The following is a 25,386-nucleotide window of genomic DNA, read 5'->3' on the forward strand; positions in this document are numbered from 1 at the left end:
CCAAATGCAGGTGGAAAGCTTCACGAGTGATGAAGCAGGGCTGCAGGTACCTCTTTGTTTCTCTCCCCCTCTGTCGCCCCCTTCCCTCTCCATTTCTGGCTGTCACTATCCGATAAAGATTAAGAAAATTAAAAAAACAAATAAAAAACTTGTGTGTGCAAGTATTTGATGTCTTCATATATACTCTATATGTTTAAGGTCTTCACATGCACAGAAAAAGACCTAAGGACTAAATCTGATCGAGTAGTACAAGCTAATTAGTCTCTACCCAACTGTTCAGTCTTGTCATTAAATCTGACTTCTAAAATTTAAATTATTTAAAATGTCTGTTATCTGTAGTAATGTCAGCAAATAAATCAGTTAATTCACTGTATCAGAATTTTGCTTCTAAGGTCCAAATCTATCTGGCAATTAAAGAGTATCATCTTACAGGTCTAGTACCACATAAGAGGAAACCAAATCCATGGTCTAACATTTCTAGACAAAGACTTAAGAAGCTCACCTTTCAAATTATCAATGTGTACCCAAGAAGCAGATCCTGGTTTTTTGGCTTGTGTGGAACTTACAGACACAGTTTCTTCTGCCTCAACGTTTTTTCCTGCATCTGCTTCAGTTTCCTTATCTGCATCAGTGAATTTTTCCATGTCTTCTTCATCTGCTATGTCAACAAACTTTTCTTCATCATCAGACTCCTAAAAAAATGATTTAATGAATCTGGATCAATCAACTCCCAATCCCATACTCAGTTATATAAGAGAGTATGTGTATTGCTAATCCCAGGGCCTCATACAATTAAGGACTCAACTCTACCACTGAACTATATCCTGATTCATTTTTTGATAGTTTTTGAAGATTTGCCTATTGCTATTATGGTGAAAAAGGGAAGTTCTAGTAATGAAAAACAGAACAAAAGAGGAGACCATATTCTTCTTTCTTAATGTAATCCAGTTAAGGTTTAAGTCAAGAATCCCTGGGCTTTGGAAATCTACTCCAATAAGACATTCAGATTTCAAATATATTTCTGATCTGGTGTAAATAATATTATAAGGCAGGTGCTAGTAGTTATGCCCATTTCACAACTAAGAAACAGGCTTAGAAGATCTATTAGTTCCACGACCCGATATAACTATCTGCTGTAAATGCGGTGCAGCTTATTATGAGCAAATGGGACAAGCCACACATTCATTCACCTGGGAAGGTAGATCCCTGGGACTAAATGCCAGGTCTGTCAGCCCCAGAGCAGTCTGGAGCAGTCTCAAATGCTCCAGAGAATTACACAAATTACTGTCACTAAAGCAAAGCAAAAACAAACAAACAAACAAACAAAACATACATTTCAGAACCCACTCAATTGAAAAGCAGATATAAAATATACCGGATGGTCCTCTAGTTGACTTCTTAACTCTGGCTTTGCTTTAAGGATCTCAGACACAAGATACAGAGCTCCACATATGAATGGCGGCATCTGTTCACAAGTAACTTGAAGCAACCTCTTCACAAAAGCCTTCACTCTGCGCAACACGATGTCAGCCTTCAGAGACTTGTAGACAAGGTTAAGGAACAAGGCTTGCTTAGAACACGACGTCAGCCCAGGATCCAACATCTTCCTGTGGAACAAGAGCAAACACTCTTCCTTATCTTCTTACCTGAGTACTGTTCAGCTCTGGCTTATGGTAGTACGGGGAAACCTGGGACTTCAGAGCCTTAGGCATGAGAGTCTCTTTGCATAAACATAAGCTATCTACACCAGCCCAAGAGTACATGCTTATCTGTTATTATTTTTTTCTATCACAACCAGCAGTCATATACTAGAAACTGTCAACCTCATATGGGTTGGCTATAACCTTTCTGTTACATTCTAAGGCAAGAGGCCATTTCTGCCTTAAGAGTTAAGTGACAGGGGTAGGGGTGATTGGATTCTTTCTTCGATGGAAAGACATTTTTAAAAATGGGTGCCTGCAGCTATCCAGCAGGAACCCTCAGAAGCACCCTAAATGGTATTTCGAGGAGCTTTTTGGACTAGGACGCCCTCTGGGGACTCATGATGCTACATGGTGAGATCTGGATAATCTGGTTCAAGGTGAAAGAAGCAAAGACTGCCTACCACTTTTCTCTCGATTTCCCCCTCGTTGTTCTCTCTGAATATCTTAAGTTTGCTGTCTGCTTTCAATTGCGTTTCATAAGAGAGTGATTTGAATGACTGACTTTTTGCATGACATTGACTTAAAAAAAAAAAAAAAAAGCTGGACGCAGCCATGGTGTGAAGTGCAAGGGCCGGCTAAGGATCCCAGTTCGAGACCCTGGCTCCCCACCTGCAGGGGGGGGTCACTTCACAAGTGGTGAAGCAAGTCTGCAGGTGTTTATCTTTCTCTCTCCCTGTCTTCCCATCTCTCTCGATTTCTCTCTGTCCTATCCAGCAACAACGACAGCAATAACAAAAAATAACCACGATAAACAAGGGCAAAAAAAAAAAAAAAAAAACCTAAAAAAAATTATGTTTTCTAACAGGAGTAAAATGTTTGCTAAAATTCACAAGTCTTGGGCGGGGGTAGATAGCATAGTGGTTATGCAAAGAGACTGTCATGCCTGAGGCTCCAAAGTCCCAGGTTCAATCCCCTGCACCACAAGCCAGAGCTGAGCAGTGCTCTGGTGTTTCTTTGTGTCTTTCTCTCTCTGCCATCTCTCAAAAATAAAATAAAATACCTTAAAAGAAAAAAAAAAAAAAGAAAAAAAAAATCCACAAGTCTTTGAGATCCCTAGGTTACTGAAAAACTGAAGACCTCCAAATTTATCATGTGCCAGACTTGAGCCTGGCCCCCACCACACTGGAATGTCTTTCCCTTCCTCCATCTGAAAGTCAGCTGCGAGCAGTGAAGCCCCAGTGATGATAAATAAAAGGTCTATTTAATGCCCCAAAGATTGAAAGCAAGTACAGCACTATATTAATTCTGAATGATTCAGGGGTGACGGACATGATTTTTCTATATTTTAACAACTTCTCAAAATAAAAATAATAAAGCAATGTATTTAAAGCATAAAAACATACTTATCGCACAAAGCACAAGGACCGGAGTAAGGATCCTGGTTCAAGTCCCCAGCTCCCCACTTGCAGGGGAGTAGCTTCACAGGTGGTGAAGCAGGTCTGCAGGTGTCTATCTTTCTCTCCCCCTCTGTCTTCCCCTCCTCTCTCCATTACTCTCTGTCCTATCCAACAATGATGACATCAATAATAACTACAACAACAACAACAAAAAAAGGGCAACAAAAGGGAATAAATACATAAATAAATATTTTTTAAAAAAAAACATACTTATCCTAGAGACACAAAGACCAAGTGACTGACAGCTGGTGAGGAGCATGTTGGTGATGATGGCCTGCACCTGTTTTTTTTTTGCCTCTAGAGTTATTGCTGGGGCTCGGTGCCTGCACTGAGTCCACTGCTCCTGGAGGCCATTTTTTTCCTTTGTTGTTGTTGGATAGGACAGAGAGAACTTGAGAGGAGGGAAAGACAGATGGGGAGAGAAAGACAGATACCTGCAGACCTGCTTCACTGCTTGCAAAGTGACCCCCCTACAGGTGGGAAGCCAGTAGCCTGAACCTGGATACTTGCACTGGTCTGTGCCTCACACTACGTGCACTTACTTAACACAGTTTGCTACTGCCCCGTCCCCGCACCCCAGTTTTCTTTTCTTGGGGTTCAGTGCCTGCACTACAAATCCACTATTCCTGGTGACCATTTTCTCTATTTTGTTGTTGTTACTGTTGCTGTTGTTGCTGGATAAGACAGAGATAAATGGAGAGGGGGAGGAAGACAGAGTTAGGGAGAGAAAGACAGATCCTGTTTCACCACTTGTGAAGTGATCCTCCTGCAGGTGGGGAGCTGGGGACTTGAACCAGGATCCTTATGCTAGTCCCTGCGTTTCACACCACGTGCACGTATCCTGCTGCACGACCGCCCGCTCCCCTGCACCCCAGTTTCCTATGCCCTTTTCTTGCCCATGGAGAGGTACTGCATGGACCATGCACTTACCTGTACAGAGCCGCGTAGTAGCGATTTGATATTGACTGCTGAGAATTCATCACTTGGAAGAGCAACATGAGCGCCTGCACGCTGGTGCTGAAGTTGACGGCATGTAGCACTTTAAAGAGTGTGTCCACTTGCTCCCTGACTTTGTCGTCTCCACTCTGGGCGTATGGGTATGCCCTGTTGACACCTGTCAAAAGGGCACTGAGCATTTTGGATTCAATATCTTTCTTCTTGATACAAGTCCGGAAGAAGCAGAAATAAACAGTGATTAGCTTGTTAGCCAAGTCACTGTCTTCGTGGGAGAGGACCATCTGATTCAAAAAGCAAATGGCGTAGTACTGGGCTTTGGCGCTGATGTTGGAGCGGAAGAGGAGCCTTTCCACCTCCCCGCACACGACCCCCTTCATGTTGGGGTGCTTACAGAGCAGCGTCTCCAGGAGATGGGAGGCTTTTGTGGCGATTCTGTTGAGAGGGTCGCCCAGCTTATTGACCACCTGCACGAGTAGTGCCTTTTCCTCCTCGGGCTTGTTGCAAAGCAGCTCGTGAGCCGCTGCCAGGGCTCGGATTTTGGTGGCCATCAGTGAATCGTGACTGAAGGTTTCCAGGACCCGCACAAAATCGGCCACTAAATGTTTTAGCTGGTTTTCGAAATACCACAGGATAAGCCTCCGGTCTCGAGAGTCCTTGTTGCCGCTGGCCAGCTGCTCCAGCGTGGTGAAAGGGTGCTGGCTAAAGAGCCGCAGCTTGCGGCTGTCAGGCAGAAGGTCTGTGATGAGCAACTCTTTGAAAGTGTCCAGAGCCATGAGGCACTGCTGCTTGCTGCCTTTCTTCTTCACGAGGCTTAGCAGAGTTTCCACAAACTGGAGGGTGTGGACAGCGTCATCCTGGATGAGGAGAATCATGGCTGCCATCCTGTCCCCCAGGGTTCCCGAGGACACGATGGCCTTCATCCACGTAGAAGAGGCTCCCTTTTGGTGATTGCTTTTATTTTTGAATAAGTTGATTTCATGCTCATACAACTTCTGAGCCAAGGCCTTGTATTTCGCCACGAGCTCCCGGGGCTGGGGCTCTAAGGAATACTCACTGCTATACTCCAGATCGTACCACTTGCCCCCTGGCTTCAGCAACAGCACAGGTCTCTCCAGAAATTCAAAGATGTCTTGTTGCTTGTCTTTCTTTACTTTCAGAACAGCACTGCAGTCCTGGTTCTCATCTGGCTTTTGTTCAGACCTCTTTTTATTTTTCACCTTACTGGTGGGTGTCCTTTCACTTTCTGGTGCCACTTGCTTTTTATTATCTACTTTTCTTTCTTTTTTGCTGGCACCTTCTTTTTCAGCTGGTTCACTTTCTTCATTTAGGTAATTCGCATACTTGGCCAAACTCAGGCTTTTAATAAAAGCTTCCAGTTCACCTTGCTGAAGGTCATCGATGGCTCCCTTTTTGCCTCCATCCACAACTTCCTTATTTTCATCCAAAGTAGCCAGCATAAGGTAATCTTGCTGTATTGGAAACACAAGGAAGTCAAAATACATCACAATCCACCAGTTTCAGTTGAAACTTCAAAATTTGAAGAGTGTCATTGTCAGTTGAACTGAGACTCCCATCCTACATACAAATAAAGGCTTGATGGGTCAAAGAATTAAGTATGAAAAACAAAACCACAAAATAGAACAAAATTAAAAAAAATTTCTAAGTAAGGAAAATTATTCCAAATTTCACATAGAAGTTCAGGTCCATAGAAGAGACTATAGGTACATTTATCATTTCCTTAAACGCCAAAAATATATGAGGACAGAGACAATGAACTGAAAAAAAAAATACAATGACAACTTATAAGAAAATAAATGGCTTAGGGGCTAAGCAGTGGGGCACCTGATTGAGCGCACATGTTAAAATGCTCTAGGATCTCGGTTCAAGTCCCTGGTCTGTACCTGCAGGGGGAAAGTTTTATAAGTGGTGAAGTACCGCAAGTGTCTCTTTTTCTCTCTTTCTTTCCCTTTCCTCTCAATTTATCTCTGTCTCCAGCCAATGAACAAGCACATAAAATAGAGGAAATAAAATACGTCATGGTCTAGGAGGTGGCTCAGTGGATAAAGTACTGAACTCTCAGGCATGAGGTCCTGAGTTCCATCCCCAGCAGCACAAGTACCAGAGTGATGTCTAGTTCTTTCTCTCTCTCCTCCTATCCTTCTCATTAATAAATAAAGTAAAAGTATTAACAAAAAAAAAAAAAAAGAAAAGAAAAAATGTCTTAACAGTCAATGTAAAAGTTCCTATATGTGAACTGTCACAAAAGATGGCTCTTAAAAAATATGAAAAGATGCTTAACCTGTTAGAGAAATCAAAATTAAAGCCAGAATCACATCCACTTTATTGGTCAGATGAGAAAAGATAAGAATTTTGACAGGTGGTGTGTGGGGGCATTTCTCTTCAGAGCTGATGGGAATTTAAGTGGAAATACCTCTAATTCCTACTTTTTACAAATTTAGATTATACATATACTTAAAATTGTGGGCAAAGATGCTATTTACTGAAGCATTATTTAAATCTGAAATACTGACTACATAAATATCCATAGTTAATGGTTAGCTAGAAAAGACAAACGAAGATTTCTTTTGTAGGCATTTATAAGCTAAATGAAGGAGCTTTATGTATTAATATGGAAGGATCTCTAAGGTGGGAGGAGAGGATGCAAAATATTACATATGACCTCATTTCTGACTACCCACTTCGCAGTACTCAGGGTTTGACATATTAGGTATTCAGAAAATCGGCGGGGGCTAGGTGGTGGCTCACCTGGTTAAGCATGGACATTACAATGTGCAAGGGCCCAGGTTCGAGCCCCTGGTTCCCACCTTAAGGGGGGAGGTTCACGAGTGGTGAAGAAGGGCTGCAGGTGTCTCCGTCTCTCTTTCTCTCCCTCTATATTTCCCGCTCCTCTCAATTTTTCTCTGTGTCTATTCAATAATAAATAAAACTTTAAAAAGCAAAGACTAGCTACAACCCCTTTCCTTAATTTCAGATGTAAATCTCAAGTGAGCAGACGGCTTCCGGTGCGTGCCGGAAGCAAAGCGCGGGGTGAGATGCATCTTTGCCTGACTTCAACATACCGGTGCCCCCAAGTCAGGACCCGGACCGCGTCCTCACTAGTTTCTCCTTCCTGACCGAGCTATGGGCGGCTTGATACGTCCCACCTAGACTGCCCTTATCCCACATGGGGCAGAGAATCTCCTGAGACCAGGACCGGGTGCAGGTCACCCTCCAGATCGGCAGCCCGTGGGCGACCGATACGCGCCCCCATTGCTTCTCCGAGGCCTTTACCTTGGTGCCCCCGAGCCGCAGCACCTCCTCCAGGGAGAAGCCATTCTCTGTCTCATCGCCTTCCTCTTCATCGTCTGGATCTTCCACCGCCTCCTGCGGTTGCCAAGGATTCTTGGCGTGGAATTCCAGAGGTTTCTTGGCGGCCGCCATGGCGAGCTAGACCCACGTTACGGGCCAAGTGCCTTTTTTCGGCGGCGCGGGGATGACGCACTTCCGGCGGAGACGGGACTTTTACAGGAAGTGGCTGCTCTTTTCCCCACGTGACTGATGATGGCTGGAGCGCGGGTACTGTCCCGAGCCGGGGCGGCGGCACGCTCTGGTGAGCCTCGTGTTGCCGTGGAAACGGCGCGGGTCGTCTTAGCGAGTCCCAGGAATGTTCGAAGCCTGTGGCCGCGGGCTGGAGTCCGGCGTGGGGCGCGCCCTGGCCGGGCGTTGGGCAGACACAGTGCGCGCCGTACTGCTCCGCGCCCGGGTAGGGGCTGCAGGGTCCGAGCACGGAGCTCACCGGCCTGTCTCCTGTGCTCTCCGCAGTCGCTCCCGGCCTCTGCAGAGGGTGGTGCTCTAGCCCCGGGAAGGAGCCGGCTCAGCAGCCGCAGGTCACCCCGATGCTGCGGCATCTGACCTACAAAATCAAGGCCACCGGGCCCATCTCCGTAGCCGAGTACATGCGGGAGGTCCTGACCAACCCCGCCCAGGTAGGGTCGGCCCGCGGTGCAGCCCAGGCGGGTGGGGGAGTCTCCCAGGGATCCTCCCAAACAAGTGGGGGGAACAGATCATTCTGTCAGGAGTCGGGAAGGGGTTAGGTCAGTGGCAGTGCCATTAGAAAGAGGGAGACTGGGGATGCTCAGGAGACACGTCATCAAGCAAATGGTTGGATGAGATGAGGGAAGAAGGGTGGTGCCAACCGTCCTCCATCTTAACACTTGTTTATGTGAAACTCATATATAATAAATAAAAAAACAAATTAAAAATATACATAGTTGCAGCCTGGGAAGTGCTTAGCAGATGTGTTGCGCTTTTGAGCATGAGAACCTGAGTTTGATCCCCAGCATTACTTGTGCCAGAGTTCCCAGATGCTCTAGTGTTTTCTCTCTCTTACAAATGAAGAAATAAATCTACTACTGGCCGCTGAGAAAAGTCTGGTTTTAGGAAAATGGGTTTATTTCGGTTCTAGTACTAACATTGGGCAGGCTCATTGCTCTAAAATCCATCTCTCTCAGGTTAGGGGTTTAGGGGTTTAGAGGAACAGGAAGGGAGGGGGAGCTTGTGTAAAGTGCTAAGTGTTGTTGAGAGTGGATGGGCCCCCTTAACAAGGGGGAGAACCGCCATTACTTGGGACTTCACCGTGCAAATCCTGTGGTCTAACACTGAGCACACTTAGAGAAACAAATGCACTGCTATGTCACACATTTGGTTTAACCACACCAGAGATGTATTTTTCAGTTGAACTTTCTTTGTAACTGTGTGCAGTCAAATGCATTCGCGAGAAGTTCATACTTTCTGCCACCACAGCCTGAGCGGCCTGTCAAGCGGTGCTGTGGATGAGGTGCTGGATTCTAAAGCATGAGGTCCCCTGTTGGTCTTCAGTGTCCCATGTTAGATTCTCTCCATTTTCCATTCCCCTCACTCTCTTTAATTAAAAACAACAACAGTAAAACAAAAACAAAAAAAAACCAACAACAAACAAATAAAACTGCACCCTTGAAATCCTTCTGGAGAGAAAGAGAAGGATTCTTTTTTAAATTTAATTATCTTTATTGGATAGAGACAACCAAAAATTAAGAAGGGGGTGGTGTGTGTGTGTGAGACATCTGCAACACTGCAACTTTTCACCACTTGAAAAGCTTTCCCCCTACAGGTGGGGACCAGGGGCTCAGACCCAGGTCCTTGTACATTGTAGTACATGCACACCACCACCTGGGCCCAAGAGATGTATGATGTATGGAGCAGAGACAGCACTGAATGACTTAGCTGCTCTGGTCAGGCCCAGAGGGGCACGGGGGTCCTCGTCCACTTCAGTGAAGTTGTGTGATGCATGACCCTGTGTCCCAGAGCACAGTGCAGGGGTAGACTTAGGGAACAGCAGCAGGGAGGCCACCCAGAGACAGGAGTGAGGGCAGGTGGGGTGAGAAGGCAGGGGAAGTCCACTAGTCACTCTCACCTGTGCTGAGAGGAGTGATGGAAGCATCTTGAGGAACGTTGGGATTTCAAAACAATGCTTCAGTGCTTCTTGAGTTGGAGGCATGTGGAAACGTGGCATATGAAAGTTTTGAGGCACAGTTCTCTCCCCCAATAGCTGTACCTTCTGGTGAACCTTAGGTATATAAATAAAAGAGTGAAGGAAGGAAGCACTGGGTATTCCTGAGATCAGAGAGCTGGGTAGGCAGGGCGGGGAAGGTGGCACTTGAGCAGAGTCTGTCCTCCTGCAGGTAGGACTGGCAGAAGAAACAAAAGCGGGCAGGGTAGAGCTCACCCAGCAGAGCATGCACTTTGCCCTTTGTGTGACCTGGGCTTGAGCCCTGGCACCACAGGAAGTGCAGTAGCACTGGAGGAAGCTGTAGTGCTGTGGTACCTATCTTGAAATGAAAAAAAGAGTGGAAACCAAAGCTAACCCAAGAGGAGTAGACTCACACCTGTGTGGGACCCAGTGCAGAAAGAGAGAAGAAGAAAAGGAAAGGAATTGAGAGCCTTCCCAGTGGCGTGGGTCTGTGGACAAGCAGGACTAACTACAAAGCTCCAGTTGAGATAGAGCATTCATAGACAAGTGCAAAAATCACAAGCACACCACTTGATGCTCTGTCTAGTGGGAAGACTCCCATGCAACCAGCCTCCAGGTCAAGAACTAGGCACACCCTGTCAGAGGCAAGGGGAATGTGAGCGGGAGAATCATGAGGGACTGAGCTGGGTCCTTCTGTTGGCTGGATCCTGGGGAGTGATGGTGTCTTCACAGTGCTGCCAGGTGGCTTACTCTGGAAGAAGCTGCTAAACACATGGGTGTTCTCGCTTATTTAGAGGAATTTCGAAATATTTGTTTATCTTACTGCATACAATGTATATACGATTTTAGGAACATGATGAAAAATTAGCCTTGTTGAAAATTAAGTTGTTTTCTCCATTTTTCTCTTTATGTAGGGCTACTATGTGCACCACGACATGCTGGGAGAAAAGGGGGATTTTATCACTTCACCTGAAATCAGCCAGATCTTTGGGGAGGTAATATCTGACATAAACGACAAAGGAGACGAGTTCCAGGAGCAGTTGAGGGCACTATGACAGTTTCCTTTTTGTGATTCAGCGAACATTTTAGTTTTCGTGATGGGATAAGAGAGGAGGAAAGGAAAGAAAATGGCAAAGCTGGGCATTTAAAATGTTTATATTGGGAGTTGGGCGATAGCACAGAGGATTAAGCGCACGTGGCGAGGAGCACAAGGAACCAAGCAAGGATCCCGGTTTGAGCCCCCGGCTCCCCACCTGCAGAGGAGTCGCTTCACAGGTGGTGAAGCAGGTCTGCAGTGTCTGTCTTTCTCTCACCCTCTCTGTCTTCCCCTCCTCTCTCCATTTCTCTCTGTCCTATCCATCAACAATGACATCAATAACAACAACAATAATACAACAAGGGCAACAGAAAGGGAATGAATAAATATTAAAAAAGTATTAGATTGAAGTGTAACAGTTAAGATACCCTATCTTTATTGTTAAGGAAAGTCCTGGTTCTCTCCTCCTATCTTTCCCATGAATAAATAAATAAATAAATCTTTTTTAAAAAGTAGGAAATACTACACAGGTGGATACTACATGGGTATTATAAATTACTGTGTCTAGGTCAGGGAGGTAGTACAGTCATATAACCTGCAGGCCTGAGGTCCCAGGGGTCCCAGGTTCAATCCCTGGTACCATCATATGCAGAGCTGATCAAGGCTCTGGCTCCTCTCTCAGAAAAATAAAGACATCTTTGAAAGAAAAAAAAATTTACTGTATCTAAAATTATATGAAGACTAGAAATGTCATGTTTATTTGCTTTCAAACATTAGTATCTTTCTCTGATTGACAGTCTCCTTGTGTCTTGGGACCTTTTAGAATGGAGGCTACTTTCAAACTTTTCTCCTGTTCCTGATCTCCCTAAGTGAATTGTAACACAGTCTCAGGGAAGTTCCTATGTGTGACACACATACACACACACACACACACACACACACACGGGCAGATTTCATGATTTGTACTTGTGAACATTTTGTTTTCTGGTGCAAGGTTATGTTTTCACTTGGTGCCACTTATGTGGTACACTATGTTTTTTTTAAAAATATTTATTGTTGTATAGAGACAGAAATTGAGAGGGGAGGGGGGAAATAAAGGGAAAGAGACAGAGAGACACCTACAGCTCCGCTTCACCACTCGTGAAGCATTCCCCCTGCAGGTGGGGACCAGAAGCTTGAACCTGGGTCCTTGCACACTGTAATGTGTGCACTTAACCAGGTGCACCAACACCTGGCCTCTCGTGGTACATTTTAAAAGCTTTATTTCCCTCCCTCCCCCTCCCTACCACAGCTGCTAGGGATATGGTTTGTCAGTGAATGGATGGCCACTGGAAAAAGTCCAGCTTTCCAGCTGGTAGAACTGGGCCCAGGTCGGGGTACTCTTGCAGAAGATATTTTGAGGGTAGGTAAGAAGAGAATGTCTTTAATGTCTCATCTAATAGTTACTTTCTTACTGCATCTGACTATGATTACAAACTTTTATTTTCTTAACTTTCAGTCCTACTTTTTAAAATCTTTATCAGCTTAAATATAATGTCAGACAAATGTCACAGATTGCTTTTTATTATTGTCTATAAAATCAAAGAATGGGAGTGGGGAGAATGTGAAACCTGCAAGTACAAAACATTTCAAAGACACTATATTGGAGTGTACTTACTTTCTTATTAAGGGAAGAGTTGAATTACAAAAAATCAGGGGGCTTCTTTTTGGGGGAGGAGGTTAATGGTTTATAGTGTAGTAGTCATTGGCACATGGGCACAATCTCTCATCTCCCTATGAGAGTTCTCTGCAGAACACTCTCACCCACAACAGAGGTCCTTTTGCATCACCATACACCTGGACCCCAAGGTTCTCTTCAGCTTCTCCCTCACCCACCTCCCCTAGAGTCCTTTGCATAACCATTATGCTGTATCCCATGCCCACCTTCATGTTTACAGCAGTCAAAAAAATGATGTAGCGAACAAAGAAAAAAAAACATATATACACATATTTATATATGACTTCTAAAAACATTCAAGTTCCTAATGCCTTTTAATTTGATTTCTTGAGGGTACATTTTAATCATCTTAAAGATAAGATTACTTCATGGGCATGAGGACTTTGTCAAATCAAGGCCTTTTAATATATTCCCTTATTCCCTTGGTCTTTTGTTGAGTCTCTAATCTTGAGTCATTTTTATTAGATTCGAAGTCTTTTTTAATCATAATTTTAGTCACTAGGATGATCGTATACTGTTACTCTTTATATAGATTGTGCTTGATAACACTAATGCATGATGATTCCCATAAATTGCCACCAAAAGGTGCTTCTTTGAGACACAGATCTCTGAAACCAAATGTTACTTCTTTGATATGAGCAAATTACTGAGGTAAATGGCTAGTTACCCTAAAACCCGCTTAACACATTCTATGGATAGTTTGCCACTTTGTACCTTATTTATGTGTAGGTCTTCAGCCAGCTTGGGTCTGTGCTGAGAAGCTGCGATATCTCAGTCCATCTGGTGGAGGTGAGCGAGAAGTTAAGTGAAACCCAGGCTGCCACACTAACCAAGGAGAAGGCGCCGCTGGAGCGACACACCGGAGCTCCTATGTACATGAAGGGTGTCACCAAGTCTGGCCTCCCAATTTACTGGTACCGAGACCTTCGGGATGTCCCCAAAGGTGATTCTTCGACTTGATGAAGGAGAGGGTTTGCTCACTGCTCCCCGCAAAGAGGGGCCCACAACCTTCAGGATGAATCTCACAGATGGGGTCCATGCTGCCCATTCCTGTGCCCCAAGAGAAGAGTGACCTTCTCAACAGGTGCTTTGCACTAGTAGATAAGATTACCTAGCTTTAAGGAGCAACGGACTTCACATAGTTGTGCAAAAAGAAAGTAAAAACCAAGATGAGATCTCTTGTCATACCTCAGCGTTCTATACCACCGAGGAATGGCGCTGAGGCCCATTGCAGCTGGGACTTAGGGAAGCAAAGTTCAATCACCTCCTGCTCTGAGCGTCCTTACTTGACCAGGGGACACGGGGTGTGGAGGGCACGTCCTGCACTAGGTAGGACTTGGCTGAGCCCAGCTCAGACCCTGTGTGCTCCAGTCCACATTCTCTTCCAGCTCAGACATCTGACTTCTGGTTTCCATCAGGCCCAGGGCTGGGTAAAGGAATAAGCTGACTGGTGAGAGTAGCCACCAGTGCCCCCTGGTGCCCTGCAGTGGGGCTGCTGTGAGGACCTGAACAGCTGTGAGTCCCTCTCTTAAAGAGCTAATAGATGTTTTTGTTAATGTGAAGGAGCCATCTAATTGCCTTAACATGCTGAAACTTTTCTTCTTCTTTTTAAATAGGGTACAGCTTTTATCTTGCACATGAATTTTTTGATGCCCTGCCCATCCACAAGTTTCAGGTATTGATAGGATGATGCCTCGTTTCTGATTGAATAACAAATGCCTTATATTATAAGAATAAACACGGTATTTATTCAGTATATGAATACTGCCTATTAAAGTGTATTTGAAATCTTGATGGCTATAATTGAAAAGCAAGGTGGCTATTACTGACCTGTATTAATGAATTAATAAGTGGAAGATATTTATTTTTATTGTATTTTCTAGAGACCAGAAAATCAAGAGAGAAAGGCGAGGGGGAGGGAGGGAGGGATGGAGAGAGAGAGAGAGAGGGCGAGCAAAAGCAAAGTGCAGCACTGGCCACCACTTGCAAAACTTCCCTCCTGTAGGTAGGAACGAAGGGCTTGAACCCAGGTCCTAGAGCATGGTGATGTGTGTGTTCAACTGGGTGAGTCAATGCCTGGCCCCTAGTAAATATTTTTAAACTATGAAAATGTGAGTTTTGCGGGCCAGGTGGTGGTGCACCTGGCTAAGTGCATGTACTAGGCACAAGGACCTGGGTTTAAGTCCCCAGTCCCACCTGCAGGGAGGAAGCTTCATAAGTGGTGAAGCAGTGCTGCATGTGGTCTCTGTCTCTCCTCCTATCTTCCCCTCCCTCTCAATTTCTCTCTGTCCTATCAAATAAACTCTTACACAAATTAGTTGTCTTCAGTCTCCTTGTGAGAAGATTGGTGATCTGGAATTAGTGCACACACACTGGTAACTCCTAAGGCTACGAATTTGCATTATTAACTATTAACTAGCGAATTGTCAAGCTTCTGATCAGTCTTCCTGAATTTTTTTTTTTTTTTTAATTTGGGGGCACTTTCCATGGTACTACTTTATCTTCTGCAGCTCCACCTGTATTACTGAGACTCTGTTAATAGTTTGCATCTTTCAGTTTATTTGTGATGTGGGAAGTAATGTATTTCAGTGATTCTTGAGTGGTAAAGTGTTCCGTAGTTGCTGTTTATCTTGTGTGTAGGAAGAGGAGAAAAGTCATAGTGATTTTTGGTAAAGGCAGTTCTGAGAACATGAAAAGAATGTTGTAATGCGCTATTTTGTGTTTAGAAAACACCACAAGGATGGCGGGAAGTGTTAATAGATATAGACCCACAAGCGTCTGACAGACTGAGGTTTGTGTTGGCGCCGGGTGCTACTGCAGCAGAGGCCTTCATACAGGTAGGAAGATGCTGCTTTTCTCCTTAATCAGTCTGCAGCCAACTTGTGTCTTTGATGAGTTGCCGTAGGAGCTCCTTCTAAAGGAAAGAGCTGCTTACAGAGTGTGAGGTGCTTTTATTAATGGCAAACAGTGCAGAGGCCTGGGCTGGGCCATTTCTTAGCTGCTGCCCTTGTGTAGTGTGGTAAGAGAGAATCTGGGCTTGCTTAGTGAGACCTTAACTCTGCTGTTTATCTCAAAAAAAAAATCACAAAACCAGCCTGGGAGCAGCAAAATAGCATGGGACAGTAAAATAAAATAAAAATATATATTTTCACTTATTTCAGGAATTAGTATAGTTCCATGTTGTGTATCAATATGTTGTTATTTCATATTTTAAGTTACCAGGCACTGTTCTAAGCACCATTTAAGAGTAGGGCAGTTTGGGAAATGAGGGCCTTAGGCCTTTCAGCCTAATCCACAACCTTGATGTTCCTAGACATAGGACTGGGTTGCCTTTAGCCCCAGCAGAAGGCTTCATAATATGCTTACAGGTAGTGGATTTATGTCATTTGTTCTTTGAGCACAATGCTATGAGTGCCAGCCATTGTTTTAGGCAGAACAAGGTTCCTCTCTAATGCATTCAACCTAGTGGAATATGTAAATGTGACTTAAAGTAATGCACCATGAAGTGACAGTATGATTTATTCTCTGGGGGGTTAGGGTGGCATCAGTCCTTTCATAAAAGGGCTCAAGCAAAAATGTTTGCACTCAGGTGGCTGGCATCCAGACCCAGGGCTCCTGCACATAATAAAGAGTATGTCCTGTGAAGCACGGAAGGCAGGAGCTAACAATTCCTCACTAAGGAAAAACCCAAGAATTCTAAGAACTAAAAGCTGTTCTCTCCAGCGATGCAGTTTGAGTCTCTCTTGTCTTCTTCCAGCCTGATGAAGCCAGGGACCACGTAGAGTTGAGTCCTGATGCTGGTGTTGTCATCCAGGAGCTGGCCCAGCGCATCTCTCTCAAGGGAGGGGCTGCACTGATCGCTGACTACGGGCATGATGGAACCAAGACGGACACCTTCCGGGTACGTGTGTTCACCCACCTGATGTGTTAGTTGATACAATTTTTTTGTTTGCTTTCTTCTTTTTTTTTTTTCCTTGAGAGTTATTGCTGGGGCTCAGTGTCTGCACTATGAATCCACTACTCCTGGAGACAATTCCCCCCCCCCCCATTTTGTTGCCTTTGTTGTTGTTGTAGGACAGAGAGAAATTGAGAGAGATGGGGAAGACGGGGAGAGAAAGATAGAAGCCTGCAGACCTGTCTTACCGATTGTGAAGCAACACCTCTGCAGCTGGGGAGCCAGGGGCTTGAACCAGGATCCTTATCCTGGTCCTTGCACTGCACCATGTATGCTTAACCTGCTGCGCTATCACCTGACCCCCTACAGTTTTTTTTTTTTTTTTTTTTTAAGGCAGAGGCCTGCTCAGCTCTGGGTGGTGGTGGTGCACACTATTGAACCTGGAACCTAGGAGCATGAGGTGTGAAGGTTTTTGCACAGCATTATGCTGTCTCCCAGCCTGGTACTTAGTAATTTATCAGTATTAGATTTGGAGCTCATTGAGGAACTTTTTTCTGGCGCACCAAGCCCTGAGGCTACGGGATTCTTATTGAACTCTTTATTTCTCTTTTCCAAATTTAAGTTAGAGAGGGGGAGAAAACAGTGCAAGACACAGCACCTACTGTGCGTGCTGTTTCCATGTGGTGCCTGGGGCTCAAACCCAGGTCCTCATGCACAGTCGTGTCCTTTACTGGGTGAGCTGCCACCTGGCCAGCCACCCACTGAGTCTGTGTTTTTGGTTTCTGCAGGGCTGAGCATTGCTTCATTACACTTGTCTTATAGTGCATCCATATTCACCCTTAACCCTGATCTCATTCGTGAGCCTCCGAAGTCCACAGTCTAGCTAGCCTTGAACAAGGTCTGAAGGGTCTGAAAGGTTGAGAAGCCTATATGCACCTATGTGAATGCATAGAGACATCCATGGAGTACAAATAGGACAGTTTTCTTAAGTTCCTCCTCTTTCACTTCAAAAAATTGAGGGACAGGCTGGGAAGTAGCACAATGAGTAGAGCACCAGACTTGGGAGCTTGTTCTGAGCACCAATATCCCATATGCCAGAGCGATGATCTGGTTCTTTCTCGTGTTAAGTCTTCAAGAGGGAGGCGGGCAGTAGTGCAGCGGGTTAAGCGCAGGTGGTGCAAAGCGCAAGGACTGGCATAAGGATCCCGGTTCGAAACCCCGGCTCCCCACCTGCAGGGGAGTCGCTTCACAGGCGGTGAAGCAGGTCTGCAGGTGTCTCTCTGTCTCTCTTCCTCTCTATCTCCCCCTTCTCTCTCAATTTCTCTCTGTCTCTATCCAATAACAAATAAGTTTAAAAAATAAAAGATTTAAAAAAAAAAGTCTTCAAGAAATTTTGGTACCTTGCATATTTAATTAAGCTACTATAATGATTTTTTTATCATATTTTCAACATCTTTTTTCCTTCTCCAGATGTAGTTTTACCTTTCCTAGACATCCTTTCTTATGTTTTGTGAATATGATGATTCTGTTCAAAATACTTAAATGGAAATACATTTAAATGACACTATCAGTCATTTTATAGATCTCTGTGTGGTTCTTGATTTTGGGCTTTAAATAAACTGTGGGAAGTTTCTTTTAAATACTGATTCCAAGCCTTAACTCCTAGATTCCTGTTGTTTTTTTTTTTTTATTGCCACCATGGTTGTCACGGGGGCTCAGTGCTGGCACTTGAATCCATTGCTCCTGGTGGACATTTTTTCCCCCCTTTCTATTTTATTTGATAGAGAAGTTGATATATAGAGAAGTTGATATATAGAGAGAAATATAGGTACCTGCAGACCTCCCTTACCACTTGTAAAACCTTCTCCCCTACAGAAGGGTGAGGGCTTGAACTGGGGTCCATTTGCATGATAATGTGTGCACTCACCACCACCCCCAGATTCTTACACACTCGTTCTGGGTAGAATCCAGTAGCATATTCTGGTTGATGATTCCATTTCGAAGATCCGTCTGCTTTCTGATAACCCGAGTTCATCTGGAGAGTGGTGGTCTCCTCTATCCCATCACTGCAGGCAGTCATCAATGAGAATGGGAAGCTGAGGCAGCCTCTTCAGGCACCCTAACATTACACTTCATATGGGGTTTTCCACAAATCACACCCTTCACAGCAGGGTGCTACGGCCGCTGATTCCGGGCACGTGTCCTTTCCAGAGCTGTTAAGTCATAGCATTTTTAAAACTTGACACTGACAACCCTAAATGGATAGACACTCATTCATCACTTTATATACATTGCTCCAAAGGGGTTTTGCAGCCACAGGCTTCACGATGTCCTGACTGCCCCGGGAACGGCAGACCTCACAGCCGACGTGGACTTCAGTTACTTGCGCAGAATGGCACAGGGAAGAGTTGCAGCTCTGGGCCCTCTACAGCAACAGACATTTTTAAAAAATATGGGCATTGATGTCCGATTGAAGGTAATGATGGAGTTCACTGTCATCAAGTCTCTCAGTCTTGTGCTATTTCAGAAAATATATTCACTAATAAGTTCACCTGGCCTTAATGTTCTTGTGCTTAGCCAGATCCTTGGCGTCCCCATCTCCATAGAGCAGGATACGCATTGTACGTTTCATGTTATCTCCACACAAGACTTCCAAAGAAGCTGTGTGATTTGTTAGGAAAATCAACTGCCTTTATGGGTATGAATTTTCCAGTCTCTTACTGAGGACATCTGAGCCTATCAGCAGGGGTCAGAACACCTGAGAACCTTTGTCAGACACAGGCTGACAGACTTGGCTCACACCATTTTCTTCTAGAAAATGGAAATGTGTTAAGAGGAAAAATTTACTTTTTTGGATCTTGGCTGTTGATGGTTTCAGTTCCTAGAAAGCAGTCCATATCACACCAGTCTGGAAGAACCAAGGGCAAGACTTGGGTTTCACAGACCCAGTAATGCCAGCCTTGCTTTACTACTCAGATAAAGATAAGAAACCTAATCCAGTGCTTCTCCTCCCATTGCCAGCAGGGGTGCTCTGCCATAGTCTGTTAGGTTTTTTGACTGATTAGTAGGAGTGCTGATTGGCTAAATCATAGCATCTTAAATGTTCAATAAGCACATGGTGACCCTGAGGTCAGTCATTTGGGGGGAGAATCCTTTGGAGGACTGCTTCATTAAACATCTCACTGTCACTAGTATGCTGTCTGTACTGGGAAATCCCCCCTAGTTATTCTCACTGAGAAATCTCTTCTCTTCAGGTTCTTCTGGATAAGTCAGACGAGCCGTCACTGAAGCAGCAGTTACTTCAGGGCTATGACATGCTTATGAATCCCAAGAAGATGGGAGAAAGGTTTAATTTCTTTGCTTTGCTACCTCACCAGAGACTTCTTGGTACAAATTGTCAGATGAACACACGCCAGTCTGAACCCTCAGCCTCATCTGTAGCTGGGTTTGGGGAACTTACCTGGCGGTGAAGTTTGGACTTAAGTCTGAGAAACCACAATAAAGGCAATGTGTTTCAGGTAAAGGTTATAGTTAAATATTTTATACAGCCCACTTTCTATAATAGTATGAGTAAACATTTACTTTTCAGGTTATGTCTGACTTTTCTTGGTGCCAGTGTATGTTCTCGACTTAATGCTCTAAGTTAACTGAAAATGAGCTTACATTATAAGCAAGTTGTATTTTTGTTTTATTTTGAGTAGTAATTGATTTAAAAAATACTATACTCAACCTTGCTGGCTATTTGAAGAGAAGAGAATAAATATAACTATCCATATAGTGCTTATTAGGATGTGGTACAGAAGTATGTTCGGACAGAAAATCTTTTAAGGTCTGGTAAGTGAAAAATTCAGGGTATATGACCCAGGAGGTGACACAGTGAACGAAGTCTTGAACTCCCAAACATGAGGTCCCAAGTCTTAACTTCCAGCATCACACATGCCAGAATGATGTCCTGGTTCTCTTTAAGTAATATTAAAAAATAAAATAAAATAAATAGTTGTCTTGGGAGTCGGGTAGTAGCGCAGTGGGTTAAGTACAGGTGGCGCAAAGTGCAAGGACTGGCATAAGGATTCTGTTTCGAGCCCCTGGCTCCCCACCTGCAGGGGAGTCACTTCACAGGTGCTTCACAGGCGGTGAAGCAGGTCTGCAGGTGTCTTTTCCCGTCTTCCCCTCTCTCTCCATTTCTCTCTGTCCTATCCAACAACGACAACAGCAACAACATCAATAATAACTACAACAATAAAAAAAGGGCAACAAGAGAATAAATAAATACTTAAAAATAGGAGGTCTTATAGTTCTGATCCTCCTTTTTCCTTTTTTTTTTTTTTTTTGAGAAAAGCTATATTAAATGGAATGCTTTGAAGTAGTTTTCATGTAAATCACTATGAGTGCACATTCTTTTCTGTTCTGTGATAGTTATTGTATATGAAAATCAAGGGATGCCAGTAATCACTGTGACATTTCCCAACCTGAAATGAAGATGAGTTTCAAGGATAGAGAAGCTAGCAAACCACCCCAACTCCCCACCTGTAGGGAGGGTCACTTCACAAGGGGTGAAGCAGGTCTGCAGGTGTCTATCTTTCTCCTTACCTCTTCTGCCCCTCTCAATTTCTCTGTCCTATGCAATAAATGGAAGAAAAAAAGAGAAGGAAGCCAGCCAACCAAACATATACTTTAAAAAGCAGAATAAGTACAGATTATCGTGTGGGAAGAATCATTTTCTAAACTGAACCTCTTTTCAGATAAATGATAAGCTGTGATAAGACTAATGCCAGACAAGTGGACTTTGTGAATAGATGCTGTGTGGGCAACACAAAGGTATGTCTTAGCTTAAGGCTGACATAGCTTGGGAGGTGACTGGTAGAGATGAAGTGTTGCCTTACTTGTTGTCTGTCCTCACTGAGGGTGGAGCATATGGTGTATATGGTGTCGCATTCTGAAGTAAAGGAAAATGCCCTCTGTAGATGGCCACCCAATTTAGGGTCATTCCTAGCCATTCTTCTTCTTCTTTTTTTAATAGTTATTTATTTCCTTTTATGGCCCTTGTTTTATTGTTGTAGTTATTATTGTTGTTGTTGTTGGATAGGACAGAGAGAAATGGAGAGAGGAGGGGAAGACAGAGAGGGAGAGAAAGACAGACACCTGCAGACCTCTTCACCGCCTGTGAAGTGACTCCCTTGCAGGTGGGGAGCCGGGGGCTCAAACCAGGATCCTTTCTCAGGTCCTTGTGCTTTGTGCCACGTGCTCTTAACTCGCTGCGCTACTGCCTGACTCCCTAGCCATTCTTTTAACCCCCATCTTCTTTTCTCGGGAGTATTCTTAGGACGATGAAGATGCCCCCCCCCCCCCCCCCGCCACCAGTTGTTAAACCCAACAGGAGTTGGCCATTGCTTTGTAACAAACTCTAGAAGATTTGCTTTGAGTTGGGCAAGCAGCTGCAACAGTTGAATTGCTTGTTTGAGTGAACATACCTGAAAAATCTACAGTATGACTTTCTTGCCAAGAAATGAGACCTCTGGATAATTACCTCAATGTTCATATGAAACTGTAATAATGAAGTGTTTTTATTTTAGTCAGTTAAAAAGTCAGTGTTTTTAAATATAACATTATTTTCATTTACAAATACTATTTCCAAAATAGTTCTCTTGTCATCACCTGGAAAAATAACAAGCAAATACTGTTTTCTTTGGATATGTCTGCTGGACATGGGCTCAGGTTCTCATGTGAGAAAGTGTGATGATATGGAAATAGATTTTATTACCAAACTTTCTTGAGAATATTTACAAAAAGTGGGATGTAACAAAAAATATAAAAAATGTACTAAACAGTGTCATTATAGACTACTCTGTACATTATTAAATGTTTTTACCAAATGGTTATTTCTTATACAAAAAGGACTTAAAGAAAAAAAAAATGGTTATACAGGTTATATGGCATCTGGAGTCAGATGCAACTTAAATCATCTGACAGTGCCTTTACAAAATGTTCTCTAGAAAACTTCTTAGGCAGTAGAAAAAAGAGTGCATTTACTTTCCTGGCTTATAAAGTTAGATCATGTAAGTATGCAAAGTATTCCAGTTAATTTTTGAATTTTGATCTTCATTTTCTAAGTAGATCAAGGAACTCAAAATTTTTCAGCTATGTAGACCAACTTGCGTGTAATGAAGCCATGACTTAAACCTAGACTTTCTCTTATGAAGAAACAGTAGATTTTTTTTTTCTTTTTAAATAAGTGGATGGTCCCAGATCTTAAGTTCTTTATTGCTTTACTTTGGAAAACCTATCAGGAACTTTCTAAAAAGCTATGAAGATGTCTAACTTTTCAAACTTGAGTATATGAGTTAAAAAAAAAAAATTCCTTAACTGGATGCTAGAGCTGAAATATCTAAAACAGTAACAACTTCCTTCATTTTTGCTTTTGCTCTGCTGATAATACGGCTCTGCCCTTACAAACCCCCCTTACAAACTGCTTCAAGTAACTGATTCTGAAGTATCCCAGGCATCTGTCAAGCCCTTCAGTAGCTGGGGGCAGAAACAGGACACAGCTCTCTCTTGCTCCCTGTGGAATATGTTTGTATGTAAATCTCCCCCCTCCAATGATTTAGCTCTAACTAATGCAAGATTAGATCTACTCAACAGTGGAAGTGGAGTCTTGGGACTGGGAGCTCGAGGGAGCAGAGCAGAGCGAAGACCCAACTCCTGCTTCTGTAGTGTCAGGTGTCCCCAGTTACCTCTGATTTTTATGTTGTAGAGAGCATATTCAGAATTTCAGTTCCATAGGGTTTGAAGCCTTGATTGACCTAACAAGGGAAATCAGAACAACCTAGCCCTCATCTAGGGGAACCCCTGCCCCCAGATGTAACCAGTGAAATAAACATGAACCGCAGGTGGCAGCCTCAGGGCAGGGTCTCCTCGATGCAGAGCGGCTTAGGAGGTGGTCAGTCTCACAGCCCTGGCAGGATGTAGTCTGCTCTGCCATAACTGGATCCTTCCTTGACCTCTTGTCAGAACAGGAAGGGGAGATAAATTAAGTGCTGCTGTGGAACCAGGAAAAGTACAAAACCCAGTTATTGCAAACACTAGGAGACTGTGAAACACTCCTTGGCTCCACAATGCGGTTCTGTCACTCATTTCACCTCCTGGACCAACTGAACTGCAGTACTGGGGGGCAGGTCCTTATCCTGCCCCTTGAGTCCTGGCATCTCTGCAGACTTGGGCTCCAGAGAGTGATGGCAAGACTCCAGCCGGAAGCCGGGGCACTCCTGTGGTGAACGGGCTCCCTGAGAGCTAGGGGTCCTCCTCCATGTCATCAGGGTTGGGGGCCATGATGAAGTGCTTGGGGTACACCAGGTTGTGTGTGTAGGCATGCACCTCCCAGCGTGCGTCGTCACTCTCATGGGTGATGTAGCGCTCCCCAATGCGGGTCTCGAACTCTCGCAGGTCCAGCCACGTCTGGTAATCCTGGGGAAATGAAGGGGACAGAAAGCTGTCCACAGAGCCCTCCCACCATCAGACACGAAGCCTCACAAGCCACATGTGTATTAGCAATGCTGAATACAACTTCCAGTAAGAGCAATTAGTCAGCTTCTAAAATTTAGATTTTAAATTGCTTTAGGGCTAGGAGGTGGTGGTGGCACACCTGACTGAGCACTCACCATGTACAAGGACCAGGGTTCAAGCTCCCAGTCTCCACCTACACAAGTGGTGAAGCAAGTATCCCTTCCTCCCCTTCCAATATCAGTTTCTCTCTGTCCTATAAAATAACAAAACAAACAAACCCCCCCCCCCCCCCGCTAGGAGTGGTGGATTCATAGTGCTGGCACTGAACCCCAGCAAGAACTATGGAGGGGAAAAAAAAAGATATTTAAAGAGGTTGGTGGCGATGCACCTTATTAAATGCACATGTTACCGTGCAACAGGACAGTTGTTGAAGTCCAGGGGGAAACTCACAGGGCTGCAGGTGTCTATTTCTCTTTTTTTGCCTCCAGGGTTACTACTGGGGCTCGGTGCTTGCACTACAAATCCAGTGTTCCTATGGCCATTCTCTCTTTGCTTTTTTTTTTTTTTCAATAGGACAGAAATAGAGAGGGGAGGGGGAAGACAGGGAGAAAGACACCCACAGACCTGATTCATCACTTATGAAGTGACCCCTTACAGGCAGGGTGCCAGGGGCTCCAACCAGGATCCTTGCGCTTATGTACTATGTGCACTGCACCTGGTGTGCTACTGCTCGGCCCTGGTGTCTCCATTTCTCTAGCCTCCCCTCTTGATTTCTGTCTCCAGTCAATAAACAATAAAAAACAATTTATTTTTTGGATTTCCGAGGCTGACAGCAGTGTCACTAGAACACCTTATTCTGGACTGTGAGGCCTCCACTGTGCTCCAAGTTGGAGAAGTGCTTGGAATTTTTTTTTTGCCTACCCTGGACCTTGGGCACTTGTGATTCCACTATTGGCAGTCTCTCCTCCCCACCCCGTCTCTGCTTTAATTTCAGTTAGACAGAGATGAATCACAAAATCTCTCCAATGTTCACGAAGCACTGCAGGGTGTTCCCATGTGGTACTGGCTTACATTGCAGCTCCTGGCATGTGGCACACTGTGTGCGCTCTACAGGTGAGCTATCTCCCGGGCCCCCTGGAATCTCTTACCAGGGTAACTCACAGCTGAGACCACCTACGATAACTGATTTTGAAGTTAATTCTACCTCTACCCTCTTTAAGATAGCCCTAAAGTTTTGGGATCCATCTTAATGAATCTATGTAATGGTTTTCGCCAAGCATTTACAATGTTATTTCTTACTTTTTCATTATAGATTTTTTAATTTTTATTTTGCTTATACTTGGCAGGATCAAGGGAAATTCAGAGGGGAGGAGGGAGAGAGGGAAAGAGAGATACCTGCAGCACCTGTGAAGCTTCCCTCCTGCAGGTGGGGACCAGGGCTTGAACCCAGGTCCTTGCATATGGTTGTGTGTGTACTCAACCGGCTGCACCACCACTTGACCCTCAATGCAAATATAATATGCTGGAAGTATAGCCCAGTGGTAGAGCACACGCTGTCCATGTCTCAGGCCCTGGGTTCAATCCCTGGCCTGCATGCATAAAGACATACACAGGGCAGGGGAGAAAGTAAATTGGTTCTGCAAAACGATTCTTATGCCTGAGGCTCCAAGTC

At 44.3% G+C, this 25,386-nt stretch overlaps 3 protein-coding genes and 1 long non-coding RNA gene across 9 annotated transcripts in view; 2 read left to right on the forward strand and 2 right to left on the reverse strand.

Annotated features, from left to right (window-relative positions):
- CEBPZ (CCAAT enhancer binding protein zeta) overlaps positions 1-7,498 on the reverse strand; it is a 21,625-nt gene extending 14,127 nt beyond the window's left edge. The window contains exons 1-4 of the mRNA XM_007520999.3: positions 7,349-7,498; positions 4,031-5,526; positions 1,376-1,607; positions 503-692 (exon numbers count right to left, since the gene is read on the reverse strand). Coding sequence (XP_007521061.2) covers positions 503-692; positions 1,376-1,607; positions 4,031-5,526; positions 7,349-7,498 — 2,068 coding nt within the window. The remainder of the gene's footprint in view (positions 1-502; positions 693-1,375; positions 1,608-4,030; positions 5,527-7,348) is intronic.
- LOC132537461 (uncharacterized) overlaps positions 1-25,386 on the forward strand; it is a 317,125-nt gene that overhangs the window by 69,337 nt on the left and 222,402 nt on the right. The window lies entirely within an intron of this gene.
- On the forward strand, positions 7,537-22,203 carry NDUFAF7 (NADH:ubiquinone oxidoreductase complex assembly factor 7). 5 transcript variants are annotated; one of them, XM_016187234.2, is made up of 10 exons: positions 7,538-7,667; positions 7,880-8,043; positions 10,481-10,561; positions 11,894-12,004; positions 13,049-13,262; positions 13,936-13,994; positions 15,046-15,156; positions 16,077-16,220; positions 18,517-18,690; positions 19,469-22,203. In XM_016187234.2, exons 1-10 carry the CDS (start codon positions 7,616-7,618, stop codon positions 19,682-19,684), a joined length of 1,326 nt encoding a protein of 441 aa, XP_016042720.1. In that variant the 5' UTR covers positions 7,538-7,615; the 3' UTR covers positions 19,685-22,203. The 5 variants fall into 5 exon arrangements, with proteins under 5 accessions (XP_060042894.1, XP_060042893.1, XP_060042895.1 ...); XM_060186911.1 differs by lacking the exon at positions 11,894-12,004 and having other exon boundaries at positions 7,537-7,667; XM_060186910.1 differs by lacking the exon at positions 10,481-10,561 and having other exon boundaries at positions 7,537-7,667.
- PRKD3 (protein kinase D3) overlaps positions 21,749-25,386 on the reverse strand; it is a 62,747-nt gene continuing 59,109 nt past the window's right edge. For both annotated transcript variants that reach the window (XM_060186889.1, XM_060186888.1), the window contains exon 19: positions 21,749-23,675. In XM_060186889.1, the coding sequence (XP_060042872.1) occupies positions 23,502-23,675 (174 nt within the window). In that variant the 3' untranslated portion in view covers positions 21,749-23,501. The remainder of the gene's footprint in view (positions 23,676-25,386) is intronic.

Source organism: Erinaceus europaeus, chromosome 3 (assembly GCF_950295315.1).
Source record: "Erinaceus europaeus chromosome 3, mEriEur2.1, whole genome shotgun sequence".
Classification (NCBI taxonomy): domain Eukaryota; kingdom Metazoa; phylum Chordata; class Mammalia; order Eulipotyphla; family Erinaceidae; genus Erinaceus; species Erinaceus europaeus.

Bases quoted from the DNA above. Each gene is read 5' to 3' on its own strand.
- NDUFAF7 (XM_016187234.2), top strand. From the start codon at position 7,616: ATGATGGCTGGAGCGCGGGTACTGTCCCGAGCCGGGGCGGCGGCACGC. The intron at 10,562-11,893 runs GTAATATCTGAC...TCCCTACCACAG, and splicing joins TCAGCCAGATCTTTGGGGAG to CTGCTAGGGATATGGTTTGT. The intron at 18,691-19,468 runs GTAATGATGGAG...TCTTCTCTTCAG, and splicing joins GCATTGATGTCCGATTGAAG to GTTCTTCTGGATAAGTCAGA.